The sequence below is a fragment of the Xiphophorus maculatus genome, chromosome 16 (genome assembly GCF_002775205.1).
Source record: "Xiphophorus maculatus strain JP 163 A chromosome 16, X_maculatus-5.0-male, whole genome shotgun sequence".
In the NCBI taxonomy this organism is placed as follows: domain Eukaryota; kingdom Metazoa; phylum Chordata; class Actinopteri; order Cyprinodontiformes; family Poeciliidae; genus Xiphophorus; species Xiphophorus maculatus.
Window position 1 is genome coordinate 16,965,419 of NC_036458.1, and position 13,070 is coordinate 16,978,488.

General features: G+C 40.2%; 1 protein-coding gene, 1 long non-coding RNA gene and 2 other non-coding genes across 5 annotated transcripts; 1 reads left to right on the forward strand and 3 right to left on the reverse strand.

Annotated features, from left to right (window-relative positions):
- The first annotated feature begins 379 nt into the window (after positions 1-379).
- On the forward strand, positions 380-12,010 carry fbf1 (Fas binding factor 1). 2 transcript variants are annotated; one of them, XM_023349625.1, is made up of 30 exons: positions 380-826; positions 1,007-1,037; positions 1,526-1,576; positions 1,660-1,705; positions 1,785-1,848; positions 1,929-1,979; positions 2,069-2,201; positions 2,323-2,397; positions 3,606-3,737; positions 3,825-3,936; positions 4,164-4,291; positions 4,384-4,477; positions 5,207-5,626; positions 5,707-5,772; positions 5,843-5,889; positions 7,291-7,343; positions 7,417-7,464; positions 7,556-7,687; positions 7,762-7,862; positions 7,954-8,160; positions 8,322-8,429; positions 9,194-9,333; positions 9,417-9,535; positions 9,651-9,773; positions 9,865-10,041; positions 10,140-10,316; positions 10,386-10,523; positions 10,610-10,709; positions 10,796-10,929; positions 11,768-12,010. In XM_023349625.1, the coding sequence occupies exons 1-30, from the start codon at positions 824-826 to the stop codon at positions 11,855-11,857; spliced, it is 3,300 nt and encodes a 1,099-aa protein (XP_023205393.1). In that variant the 5' UTR covers positions 380-823; the 3' UTR covers positions 11,858-12,010. The 2 variants fall into 2 exon arrangements, with proteins under 2 accessions (XP_023205393.1, XP_023205394.1); XM_023349626.1 differs by lacking the exons at positions 10,610-10,709; positions 10,796-10,929; positions 11,768-12,010 and having other exon boundaries at positions 10,140-10,311; positions 10,386-10,492.
- Positions 11,485-13,027, reverse strand: LOC111611726. Its single transcript, XR_002754185.1, has 5 exons — positions 12,891-13,027; positions 12,688-12,729; positions 12,455-12,514; positions 12,210-12,276; positions 11,485-12,023 (listed from the first exon to the last, which is right to left on the reverse strand). It is a non-coding gene; the product is annotated as an uncharacterized LOC111611726 (long non-coding RNA).
- LOC111611742 lies at positions 12,098-12,170 on the reverse strand. Its single transcript, XR_002754197.1, has one exon. It is a non-coding gene; the product is annotated as a small nucleolar RNA R38 (small nucleolar RNA).
- Positions 12,343-12,417, reverse strand: LOC111611743. Its single transcript, XR_002754198.1, has one exon. It is a non-coding gene; the product is annotated as a small nucleolar RNA SNORD49 (small nucleolar RNA).
- Positions 13,028-13,070: the final 43 nt, after the last annotated feature.

Sequence of the window (13,070 nt, forward strand, 5' to 3'; positions counted from 1 at the left end):
AGTAAAAGCAAATGTTTTGTGTATTTCATCTCTGGCTTAATAGGAGACAAATGATTAGGCTCACTACCAATGACTTGAGGACACATCAAGCTTTGACCTCACCTAATGAAATAGTCTAATGAGGATATTTATCTGATTTAGCTTCCGCCTACTGGTTTCACCATTACACACTTTTGACGCCATCTAGTGGCGAACCTGTCTAGTTCATCTCACCAATGTTGTTTTTTTTCTCTCTCGGATGAAAATGTCAACTGTTATGTGTAAGAAATTTGTTTTTCGAATATATTCCAAGCTACATGTTGTAAATTCAACGTATTACCATAAAATATTTAATAGAACTACGTTACCCAGATTGCAACTGGATCAGTAAACAGGAAGCTCATGCTTTACCGGTACAACCGTGTATAACAGTCTGCATGAAAACTATCCAGGTTTAGGAAACACTGTTTCGTACTCATCATTATTTATGTATGTATATTGCTAACCATTAGGTTTGTGCTTTATTAGCCAAAGAGTATAACGGGGCTTGACACACTGTATTCCTGAGGGTGGGATATATTACCGTGAGGTCGGCTCATTTAGGAACTTTGTAAATAAACGCTAAAGACAGCCTTTTGGATAAAAAAAAAAAGCGTGTGTATCTCTATCTGTTACAATGGAACCCGCTATTTATAGTTCTTTCTGTCGCTAATATAAAAGAAGACGCGGCGTAAAGCAACGGAGTGGTTACCAATGGAGACAGGAGACGCCTAAACAGATTTAGCTAGCTTTAGCTCGTTAGCTAAAGCTAACGAAATCTTTTCGCTTCCAGCCCAGATTCATTATGGTGAGTTAACCCGTCCTTTTTCTAGGGTCAAAGGATGTCCTGGAGCTGTTACACAATGTTTTTTCTGCATAAATCTAAATTGTTCAATACTTTTCCATTCTTTAGGAATTGTGTGAAATAATAGCATCCTTGTTAGTGTAAATAAAAATATACTTTCGTTATTTTTGTGGCATTCCGCAGCCTACAAAGCCGACGAGTAAAGCCTCCCAAAGTAAGTTCACCAGCTGGATGTTTGAAAGCGTTTATTTGTTTGTTAAGATGATTTTTTGAAAAGTTAATGAATACATATTTAAAATTGGAATATTGCATCAAACCCTTAAAAAATGTATTTTTAAAAACAGATATGAAAAGTATGTCTTCATATGTATGTTTTTTAAGCATGCCTGCTAAAAGGTTGTTGTTTTCAAAAAGTACTTTTAATCTGACAAACTAGTTGGGACTACTGTATTTGCGATTCTAATTTATTGACTGCAATAAAATTTTGACCTTGACAGCCTCAAAAATAATAAAATAATTGTAAATTAAGATTTTGATAAAATCTTTAAATCTCACACTTCTAGACTTCTTTGTACCAATTCCTATACAATATATTTTTTAGCAGGAGATTTTTATTTCCAGTCTTGCAGCACATCTTTATCAGAGGTGTTCATAAATGTATCAAAATCCATCTAATTGTGCATTTGCTGTGGTTTCCTGAAGACCTTTTTGAAGATGATGACATACTTGACAGCTTATTCGATGACGATTCAAGTAAGTGACGTTTAGGAGTAGTAACTCATATAGAAAGTATTGAAGTTTACCACACTAATTTATTTGATCATATTACCCCTTAGAGCAACCATCGAGATCGAAGGGGGCTCGTGCTGGACGGCCAAACGTGTAAGCTGAAGGAAAACAGGAACTGTCTACTTCACTGTAATAAATGAGCTTTATGGGCTTCCTTTTCTTGCTTTCCCAGCTCATCTCCCACTAACAACATGTTCAGTAGAATGGCGGAGGAAGTCAGGAGGGACGACTTGGAGGTAAAAGAGACAACATGTTAAAACAGAGGGCCAATATTTGCCTTTTTGTATGTCATAAATAATTGTTACCTTTGCTTAAGGCCTCAGATGTCTCTGAGGCTGATCCCAGCGAATTGCTGAAGAACCTGAAGGTAGATTCTTATCAAATGAGCAGAAGCAGAGACTAAATTTGCCTCTTGTACTGTTTGTGCCTTGAATAAAGTTTACTCTCTTTCCTCAGGGCATGGATGATTTAGAGGCCGACTTGTTTCCATCAAAGAAAAAGCTTCCCCTACAAACAAAGTCAGTCGGTAATGAAGACCCAGTGAAAGACTCCTCTGTGTTAGAAAGTAATGCAAATCTTGAGGGAGCAGGTAATTCAAAGCAGCATGTTCTTGCATAAAACATTGTTCTCATTATTATGTTTCCCTCACTACTGGCTTTAAAGGTTGTCAGAGCAATCAAAAAAGGATTTGTCTTCCTTTTTTCTTTCAGATAAGACCACAGGAGGAGGGAAGAAGCCAAACACTGCCCCTTCATCCTCAGCACATAAGTACAATGACTTCTTTGGTGAGTGACCGTCAATGTCAGGTTAAGATTGAGCTTCAAACAACTTGGGTATTGTTGACCGTCAGCTTTACTTTCCTTGTCTTTAATTGTTGCCTCTGATCAGTAATGGAGGTAATGATGAACATCTGATCAAGTTTTCCGAACATTAACTTTAATGTATTTAAATTAAGGTTTAATTGGTTTCAGATTTGTACATAAATTGGCAACCAAACAAATTCAACTTAATGCTGGGCAGCAAGCTGGAACCTTTCTCCAACTAAGTCTTGTATTTTACTCAGTTCTTCACCTAAAAAAAAAACAAATATTTGAATAATTTGTACAGCCAGATGGGTCATATTTTTGTATCAATTTCAACCTAGAGGATGTTTACTTACTTTTTTAAATGTGAAACTAGTGGAATTTATTTGCATTGCTTAGACAGAAAATGGACAGAGAGAAAGAAGATGACCGCTGTGTCTAAGAACCAACAAATTTTGATATATGATATTGAACACCATATTTTTTCTAGATATTTTTCCATGGTTAAACTACCAGTAGTGGGTAATATTGAATTCTGGATTAGCTTTTAGGCGGTCTAACACTTGTTAACAGGGGTCTGTCCTTTGACAGAATGCCTCAAAGGAACTGGAAGTGTTTGAAATGGAAAAAAGATTTGAAGGCTCAATTCAATTTAAAGATTAACTTTAAAGACATCAGTGGATTTTGAAAAGTCTTGGCAAAATCAACAATCCAAAGGACTTGTGTGTACTCCATCGAAAAAATATCCACTGTCCTGCTTCTCAAGCTTTTCTCCAAATATTTACAGAATTATATAGTGTGCAGTTTAAACTCCTTGGTTGCTTCAGATAAATCAGTAAAAAACAAAGAGAATCAATTTGTGCCTTTCAAGGCAGTGTGAATTATGTGATTTGTTCAAGAATATAAAATTTTTAAAGAATTGAACACATTTTAATATTTTTATTTCAGAGTTGATGTTTATCTCCGCAATTTTCTTACTTTTGGTTAAATCTTTTCAAACCCATTTTGAAAAGATGGCATTAATAATAGTATTCCTTCAACACATTCTCACCTAATGATTTACAAGATGCCTGAGTTCAGAATAAGCATAACAGAGGCTCTAGGCTTCTGTATCTCGTTTACCGCTTTTCACTTTGAAGTGAACAAACATCATTAATTATTAAAGAGTCTTCTTACGTCTGCAAATCTAGACGACCCCCTGGCTGATTCACTTGATGACCTGCTTCCGGATGAAACCAGGCCTGAACCTAAACCCCAGCAGAGCAAGCCTGACAAATCTGTGCCGCCTGCATCAGCATCTCCCATCCTGAGGAGCCAAATGAGTGAGCTGCATGCTTGTCGAGGATTTTGTTTCTCCGGTATCTAGCATACACTTAGTGAAGACGGGGATGTTTCTGCCTGTTTATCAGCAAAGACGTTGAAAAAAGAAGACAAGGATGATCTCCTTGACGCCCTCGGGTTTGAGAGACACAAAGACGATCCCAGGAAGAAAGAGTCTCCACTTTGGTCTTCCATAGAGAAGTAAGGGCTCAGTTTTCGTTTTTGCCTTTCTCGCTCCTTTTGTTCTTCTTTTTTTATAGTGCCCAGTTGATAAATAATTACTGTGAGCCTTGGGCTTTAGTGTGCAGCTCAGAACTAAGACAATATTTTCCCAACACATATACAGTCTTTTTCTATTTTGTTTTAATTGGCTGACTGCATATGATTCCCAAGAATATTTCCCATGTCTTGTTTCTTCTTATTTCCAGGAGAGAAGCGCCTCAGAGACCTCGTACCAGAATTCAAGATATTCTGGATGCCTCCACTTCAGCCCGACCGCCCACAGGCGAGAGGAAGGACGAGAAGCTACAACAGGAGAAGAACCTTAGTCTGAAAGGTGGGAAAACATTGCAGCTTTTGTTGTTCGAATGTCTCCAAGCAATTACTGCCCTGACATATTAATGTTATAACCCGGATTCTGTTTGTCAGATCCATTTGTGGAAGATGACCTCACATTTGGGTCCTATCAGCCGACTATAGCGACCACACCCGAGAGCCGCCAGTCCCGCAGACAGTCTGTCAGGTGTGTCCAGGATTCCTGGGTTTTTTTCAGTCAGAAGTCATAAAGTGGCACAATCAAAGGGGGCCTAGAGGCAGCAATGCGTACTACTTTAAAGGTGTGGCCCTTTAAAGACATCATGATGTTTTTTTCTTAAAAGCTTGAGAGGTAAAACCTCAATGAAACATTAATTTTTCTATGCATATGGACATTTGTAAATTATCAGTAGTGTCCCTAGAAAATTTTCATAAGGGTGGCCAGAGCAGGCCAGTAAAAAATTTAGTTGACTCTGTATGAATTTCTATGAAATGAACATGATGCTCAAGGGGACCCACGGGTTTAGCAACAGGTTTCAAGAGGGGCCTTCCTGGTTTCCACTTGGGGGTGCCACTGCAAATTATGCCAGTTAGTTGCCAAATCCAGCATGTTCTACAACAGTGCAATTATGGGGTAAAAATCTCAAATGGGATCTTCCCAACTCAGTAACCGCTTCCACAAAACCAGAAAAGACTGGAATTTGATTCAAATTCCTAAAAATGTCAATTATAACAAAGCTACCATTTCTTACTCCCTCTATCTTGTTCAGTAAAGATATCATCTATAATTTTCTGACAAACTTTTGTACTTATACTTTGGTCAAAATGGGTCAAATTCTCAAAATGGGTAAAGCTTTCCAAAGGCTAATCCTTTGGAAAGCTTTAAAGATGTGCTCCTATAATAATTTGCGTTTCAACTTTCTTTCTGTATGGTTAGATTTTCTACCGAAGATGTCAGAGTCTTTTCCCCAGAGAGAAAACCCCAACTCAGTACCCCGCCAACCAGCCGACACAGAAACTCGGCGGAATGGCTTGGCCTCACAGCAAACGACGAGCTTGACGATTTAGAAGAAGGTTCTAAAGCAGTGAAAAGTTCAGCTTCGTCTCCAAACGTTCCCTCCTCTCCTGTACTGGAGAGAAAGACTTTGTTGACTGGAAATCAAGCCGCATCTGTCGCAAGAATGACAGAAGATGCTCTAAACACCAAACAGAGCAAATCTGATGTTTCTAAAGGCAAGAGGAAGGATGAGGAGGAAGAGTATGACTGGTTGGACGGGGCACTGAGCAGGAAGAAGGCTCTATCCGAGACAAAAGCGCCTAATCAGGGAGACTCTCTGAAAATGGAGTCAGTTGTCAGGTATCGCGCTGAGAAACACACTGGCTGACATGATAGATTGAGTTTCTTAGTATTGAACATTATGACAATCCTTTTTCCAGTAACCAAGATAAGGCGGCACCTTTCAGAGACAGAGAGGAAACATTCACATCCATCAGAGACATCAGGTAAGATTGTTGTTTTCTAACATCGGATCAAATCTTTCCTCATCTTTAATAAAATGTTTTTTTGTTTCAGTCCTGCTGCTCATTCCACTCCAGTCAGAGAGGAGAAGCCAAGTCAAGGTATTTACCTCCTCTGTCTTTCATCCACTCATATAAATAAAATCAAATACTCATCAGACCAAAACATTCTCGGTTCTGCTTCTCGTGGTGCCTCCCTCCCCCATATAGATGGCATTAATTCTTCCTCATACCAGTCAGTTTTAACCTTAAACACAGATTCACCCACTGTTCAGTATCCCGTCCCCTCATCCCCAACATCCCCTCCTCTTCATCACACTCTCAGATCGTTTCACTCCCCTGATCGCCCCCCTCAGGTTGCTAGCCTTGTGGTAGGTTCCAGTGCTGGAAATAGTCATCCTCAGTCTCAGTTCAGCCAATTAGCTTCACGCGAAAGATCCGACAGGCCGAGGGAGCCCACTTCAGGGGAATCTCTGCAAAAGCCAGGATTACCGGGCCCTTCTTCTGCTGTACTTCCTGGCACAGTGTGGTGTAGGTAACCGCAGGGGATTCACTGAGTTAATTACAGCGCCTGCACATTTTGTCACACTACAGCTACAAATTTCAATGTATTCTACAGGAATTTTATGCAGCAGATCAACACAAATACGTACTATTGCTGAAGTGGTAAAAAGGAGCATGTGTGTTGTTGTTTTAGTAACCCACATGTAAACTTGTTATGTTACAAAAATCTGACATATTTTATAAATAAAAAGCTGAAAAGTGTTGCACGCAGTGGTATTCGGCTCCCTTTATTCTGTTTCTCCTAAATAAACTCAGGGAAATTTGTGTGATTTAGTCCAATTAAAGGTTAATGTATTTTGTGAAGATTGGTGGATAAACAGCACCATTAGGACCAAGAAACACAAGGGACACAGGTCAGGGATAAAGTGAAAAGTATTATTTTGAGTTAAATTATAGGACAACATCCCCAGCTATGAATATCTCAGCTCTATGTTCAACCCACCGTCTGGAAACGGAAAGAGTAAGGAACAAATTTAAACCGACCTGACAGGCTAAGCAAGGAAAACATTAATCAGAAGCAACTGATTGAAACATTGTGACTCTGGAGTAGCTGCAGAGATCAGTGACTCAGATGGGAGTATCTATTGACAGGACAGCATTCATAAAAAAAAGTTTCTGTCTGCAATTTATCACATGTAGAAGAATATGTTCTGGACAAACAAGATCAACACTGATATTTTTTTGCCTTACTTGGAAAACAATATTCGTGTTGAAAAACTGATACTACACGACCCCTGAAAACACCATGCATATGTTAAAACATGGTGTTGCGTTACTTTATGTAGGTCTGTCACATACAATCCCAATAAATACATTAAAATATGACTATAATGTGACAAAAATGACAAAATATTGCAGGGAGTGGTAGCCTTTCTACTTCATTTTGACACTGTCTTTGAATATTCATTGTGAAGACCTTTATGACTGTATTCTTTCTAGCAAGTCCTCAGCGAAACCCAACAAAGGGAACATCATCTACTGTTCAACAACAGGTACTGTTACCATTTTCACATAAAGCTCTTATGATTGCAAATGATAATATTACGTTGTCCTCCTCTTGAATAGGTGTCATATACAGCAGACGATCTTCAGCAGTTGCTACTACAGCAGCAGGTAAGGACATATTCACTGTCCTCTGCTGATAGAGTTTTACATCGGATTCTTCTCCTGTATTGTTCTTGATTCAGCTTCTCTTCTTCTAAAGATGATGCAGACTCAGTTGCTGGGTCTGGGCAATGCTGCTGACTCAGGAGCTCTGCAGAGACTTAGAGAGAAGGAGCAACAGCATGGAGAATGTCAAGCTTTACAAGCTCGCATCATCCAGTTGGAGGGAGAGGTAACTGCTAGCCAAGCTTCGCTTTTCCTTCGTTGGTTGGGCTCACTGCCCTGATCACAAATCTGACATTTCAGGTGAAGATGTTGCAGCTGGAGCAGGACCAAAGCCAGATGATTTTAGAGAACATCCAACACAGGCATAAGCAGAATATGCAGCTCCTGGAGAACACACACAAGTAATACATGTCGAGTTAAAGGGAAAAAAAAAAAACTCTCTGCATTTAAAGTAGCTTGTGCTTTACAAGTGTTGTATGCATTTATTTTAAGAACTCGTGTGAAGCTGCTGGAGGAGTCAGCAGCCCAAAGAGAGACCCGAGCTCGGTTGGAGTGCGAGGAGCTAATGGAGCGCCTGGCTACGTTAACAAGGTCAGCCGAGCAGGAGCGCTCAGAGCTGCAGGCTCAGTACCACCGAAAGCTGGCGCAAGCCCAACAGGACAGAGACCGAGAGGTGGAGAGGCTCCGAGATCTTCAAAGGTAAGCTGGAATCATTTAAGCAAGAAAAGAGCCCAAAACAGAAACAGCATCTATTTTTAATACTGTGTGCATTCCTATACATATAAATCACCATGTATTTTAGTAGGTCAGAACTTTCATGATTGTTGTATTTGGTACATTTATCCTATTGTTCTTTCTAGAAAATCTATCTTAGAGATGAAAAAAGACCACGAGGAGCAGCTGCAGAGGTTGAAGAGATTAAAGGACGAAGAGATCGATGCTGTTACAAGCGCAACATCTCAGACCAGGTGAGACTTTGTCATTTATTACCTTCCATTTTCTGCATTTTCTTCTCATCCTGCATGCAAAGCTGGATAATTGGGGCTCTACTTTCTATTTTAATGGTGAGCCCAGACATGGCAGTGTCAACACAGCACATTTTCAACTCTAATCCCCACTGCTCTGCCCTCTGTCCCGTCATTATCAAGACAGGACATAGGAAATGGCAACATTTCTAAACTTTTCTACATGAGGCAGCAGATTTCTGCCCACCAAAGTCTGATAGTCAGTCATTCTCCTGCTGCAAAAAGGATTTGGCTTCTGATTGTTAAAGCTCTTCCTGGTTGCTTACATTTGTCCACAATCCACTCCACTGCCCGCTGGTGATGTCCATTAAGCTTCTGGCACCTCATCAAGACCGCTTTAGGCAAACTCAATCCCACCCTTAAATGTTCTCATGAGGGTAAAGAACCAATCTATCATTTCTTTCTATCACTTTAAAATGCCGGGTTTCACGAGGGCTGAGAAGTGTTTGAGATGTTAAATAAGTGAAAAATAAAAAATGTGATCCCTTAATCTTCTGCTTATCTGAGATTGGTTCAAAAAGGCGATAGGTCCAGGAAAGACACTATGATACTTGAACGTTCTGTTACACAGTCTGAGAACTAAAGCATTTCTTTACTCAACATGACCAAAGTTACTTGTAGTATTATTTTCTTGCTATCCCGATGTATATTTCTCAGAGCAACTTCCAAGCTAATCCACGTCTGCTTTCCACATTACATTTGTACAGATCTCTCTCAGGGGTGATTGAGCAGATGGAGCAGTTCTCTTCCCGACTCGGAGAGCTCTCTTCTCGAGTGGAGAGCACGCACGAGCACACCGCCCACGGCCTAGAACAAGGGGCACGACACCGGGACGAGCAGCTTCGAAGTACGTACATCCACACTGAACGGTCAGAAGACTCTGTATTAAAAACTAAAAGTGTAAGCACCTGGCTTCTCCAAATCTTCCAGTAATGCAGGAGCGTCTGGCCCAGCAGCAGAAAGCCATGGCAGAGGAGAGAACGTACCTGAAGGAAATCATTTCAAGGATGGACTCTCAGATCAGCGAGCAGCAAAGGCAGCTGGAGAAGGTGAGCAGACTGTGTCAGGGAATCGTCGTTGTGGTCGACGTGTTGTTACGATTGCTCTAGAAACGCTCTTGTAGATCCTCAAAATCATTGTGAAGCTAGCTTTTATTTGCTTCAGGAACGCTGGAAAGTAACGGCGGAGCAGGCAAAGGCCGAGTCCACCCAGAGGGGCCTGGAGGAAGAGCGACGCGTCTTCACTATGCAGATCAACGTGGAGCGGGAGGAGCTGGAGAGAGCGAAGGTGAGGCTGACAAGCGTCTCAGTGGTAACTGAGGCATTAGCGGTTGCCGTGCAACTTCACCACGTCTGCTATGTGTCTTTCTACCTTTTAGAGCTCATTGCTGGAGGAGCAGAAGTCTGTGATGCAGCATTGTGCAGAGGAGAGGAGAAAACTGGCAGCCGAGTGGGCTCACTTCCACACGCAGGAGAAACAGAGGCATGACAAAGCCGAACGGGAGGTCAACAGCCTCTTGGAGAGGAGAGAAGGATCCATCATCAGTCTGGCACAAGTGAGTCACGCAATCCCTTTTTTTATGCTTGATTAGGCTGCTGTACTTTTAGAGGAAAGGAAATCCAGATTTCCATTAATGTATTTTCTGTTTCGCAGGAACAGGCTGACTTGAAGTTTCGCATGGCTGAATTAAAGCAGAAGGAGATGGCCGTGACACAAGAGAAAGAGACTCTTGCCAGACTAAAGGAAGAACTGGACAGAGAGAAGGAGAAAGCCAGTAGTATGGCTCTGAGACTCAAAACAAGAGCCGAAGAGGTTGAGGCCTTCAGCAAGGTGATTTCCTCCCACGCTGACCGCCTCAGCCTTCAAAAGGTTTCAGTTCTGACTCTTTTGTTTTCACAGCTTGCAGCAGACAAGTATGAGGAGGGCGAGCGAGCATTGCTAGAGGCGAAACGCGTGGAGTCGGAGCATGTGGCTCGACTAAGAAATATCCAGTCTCAAACTGAGAATTTGAGGCAGCAGGAGCAGCGGATCCTAAAGGTGTGTCATTGCACAAAGCAAAGACCTCGATACGTCTTAAAAAAACTCTTTTATTGGGTATTAAATAAAAATTTTATTTAATACAGGAGCGCATGCAAGGAAAACATCTGCAGGAAAATACAGAAAGGCTTAGGGAATATTCCACCATCTCACCTTTACCTCATATTATTCCACCTATTTTAACAGGTTTGAGCGAATGTCTGATTTAAGATGTATATTTTTTATGTATAAGGCAAAAAAACCTCATTTTAACTTTTTAGTTTCTTCTGTAGACTCTGTTCCAGTGTTTCCTTCTTTCCCTGAACCGACAACATCCGTCAGGAATAATCCTTCAAATCCTCTGGACAACTACCAGTCCATGACGCTTGAGGCCAGTCTGGCCCTGTGGAAGTACACAGCGGAAAAGGTTACTGCTTATTCTCTAGTCACAATTCAGACTTCTTTTTTTTCTTGCCAGCTTTTAAAGAATAAATACAAATCTTAGAATGCCGCCATTTCTAACGGTCATATTGTGAATACAGTCAACAAATCCACAGACTGAAAGATGGTTAAAAGCATTAGAAAACTTATTAGGAAGCAGCCTGAAAATAGATTCCCATACATTTTGAACCAATGTCCGGTTATTTGTACTAAAAATGCTCCTGAAATTGTTTACTAAAACCACCCAGTAAAGAAACAAATTTCTGCATAAAAATCCCGTTATCCTGGAACTCTGTATTTTATGACAACTCACTGCCATAATCTTAATCTCAAACTACCAAAAGTGACTTCATAAATGTCATGAAAGCTAAAGTACTAACCAAAATGCATTTATATTTCTAGATTTTAAACTTTTACAAATATTTTGTATAATGAAGCTGAGTGAATCCTTTCCATAAATGTGAAAAACATAGGCAGCCTGTTTAATACTAAGCACTTTAAAACTTAAAAAAAAAAAAAAAACTTTTTAAAGCTTTCTGGTTGCAGATATTTTATGCAGACATTGCATAAAAACTATTGTGTGGCCTCTAAAATTTTGTAAGAGCCAGATATTGTCTGGCTCAGAGATTTCAGTTTTCAGTAATCTTGGTAACAAATTAATTAAACAACTTAAGCCAGAGATTTGTTCCATTAAAGATTTTATTTTCTGAAAATTGGTTAAAAAAAACAAACAAAAACACCTCAAGTCATTTTCTTACTAGTAAGCGTTCCTTATACATTTTGAGAAACCAAGAGCTTCACATTTTCTCTTTTTTCTCCCACAGGATCGTGAATTCCTCCTCGAGGAGCAAATTTTTCTAGAAAATCTAAAGAAGAAATCCTACAAGTTCAACACAGACAGTAAAACCTGCTGATCCGTTTGCAACTTTGGATTTGTATTATATCTGTACATTTTTTAAATAAAGTATTTCAATACGTGTGGTTTGGCTCATTCAAATATTTTGCTCTCAATTTTTATGAAGCTTCACATCTCCCGATTCCTTCAACCTGCTGTTGTGTCAGCTTGTTTACCAGCTCCATCTGTAAGGTAAAGACAAATATGTAAAATATTACAGCTTATTGATTCATAGAAATATGGTGCATGGCATTATGAGCCAAGCCTCAGGTTACCAGGACTCAACAAAATTATTTTTCAGACAGGGATAACTTGTATCATCACTGGCTTGATTTAAAATTATAAGCAAATCTTACAAAAAAAAAACTTACACACGAGTGTCCTCAAGAGCCCAGAGTGGCCTTAAAAATTCAGCTCTTGCAACTGATGCGCCTGAACCTAGGAAAGATACAGCCTGTTGATTATTGTGTTATTAGAATATACATACAGCTTCAGCATTTCATTTCTCAGAAACGCTCTGAATAATCGTCAGTTGTCGCATCAGACGGCACTTCCTATGCGTCAGTTTTCATCACTGAAGAGGTGGCAGAATAAATACAAATTGTGCAGGACAAACCTTTTTTTGTTGTTGTTTTGGTACACCTCCTCTTCCTACATATGGAACATCTCCACAGCCCTGCAACAAGACACGACATTATTGATCTTCCATCATGAACACTTGTCTTTACACATCGCCCTGCAGTAGATCAGACAGCATTGATTTCCACACCACTGTTTCAGACAGGGATAACAAACTCGTCACATGAACTGTAGCAGAAGAAAAGTTCACAAGTTGTCTGGATGTTTTACCTTCTCAAAGTTACGTCTTCAGCAACATCTCCAGATAGAAACCTGCAAATAAGCAAGACTGTTTTTAAAAGACACAGCACAGGACCACATCGCCGGACTTTTAACACGTGGTAGCCGGGCTAGCGACGAGCTAGCAGCGACACATGCTTCATCCATCAGCCGGCTTTTACACAAATAAGTTCGGTTAGTTGTTTAAAAATTACCTATTTAAGGCGGGTCGTCTCTGGAGGACGTCACATTACCAGGCAAGTTCAACTGTTTGGTTATAGTCATTGTTACAAAGTCTATCGTGTTCACTGACTACACTACTTCTCATCGGAGAGATCTGGAGTGGCTGAAGTCTCGCGGTGTTGGGTTCTTTATATGTTGTAAACGTCACGAAT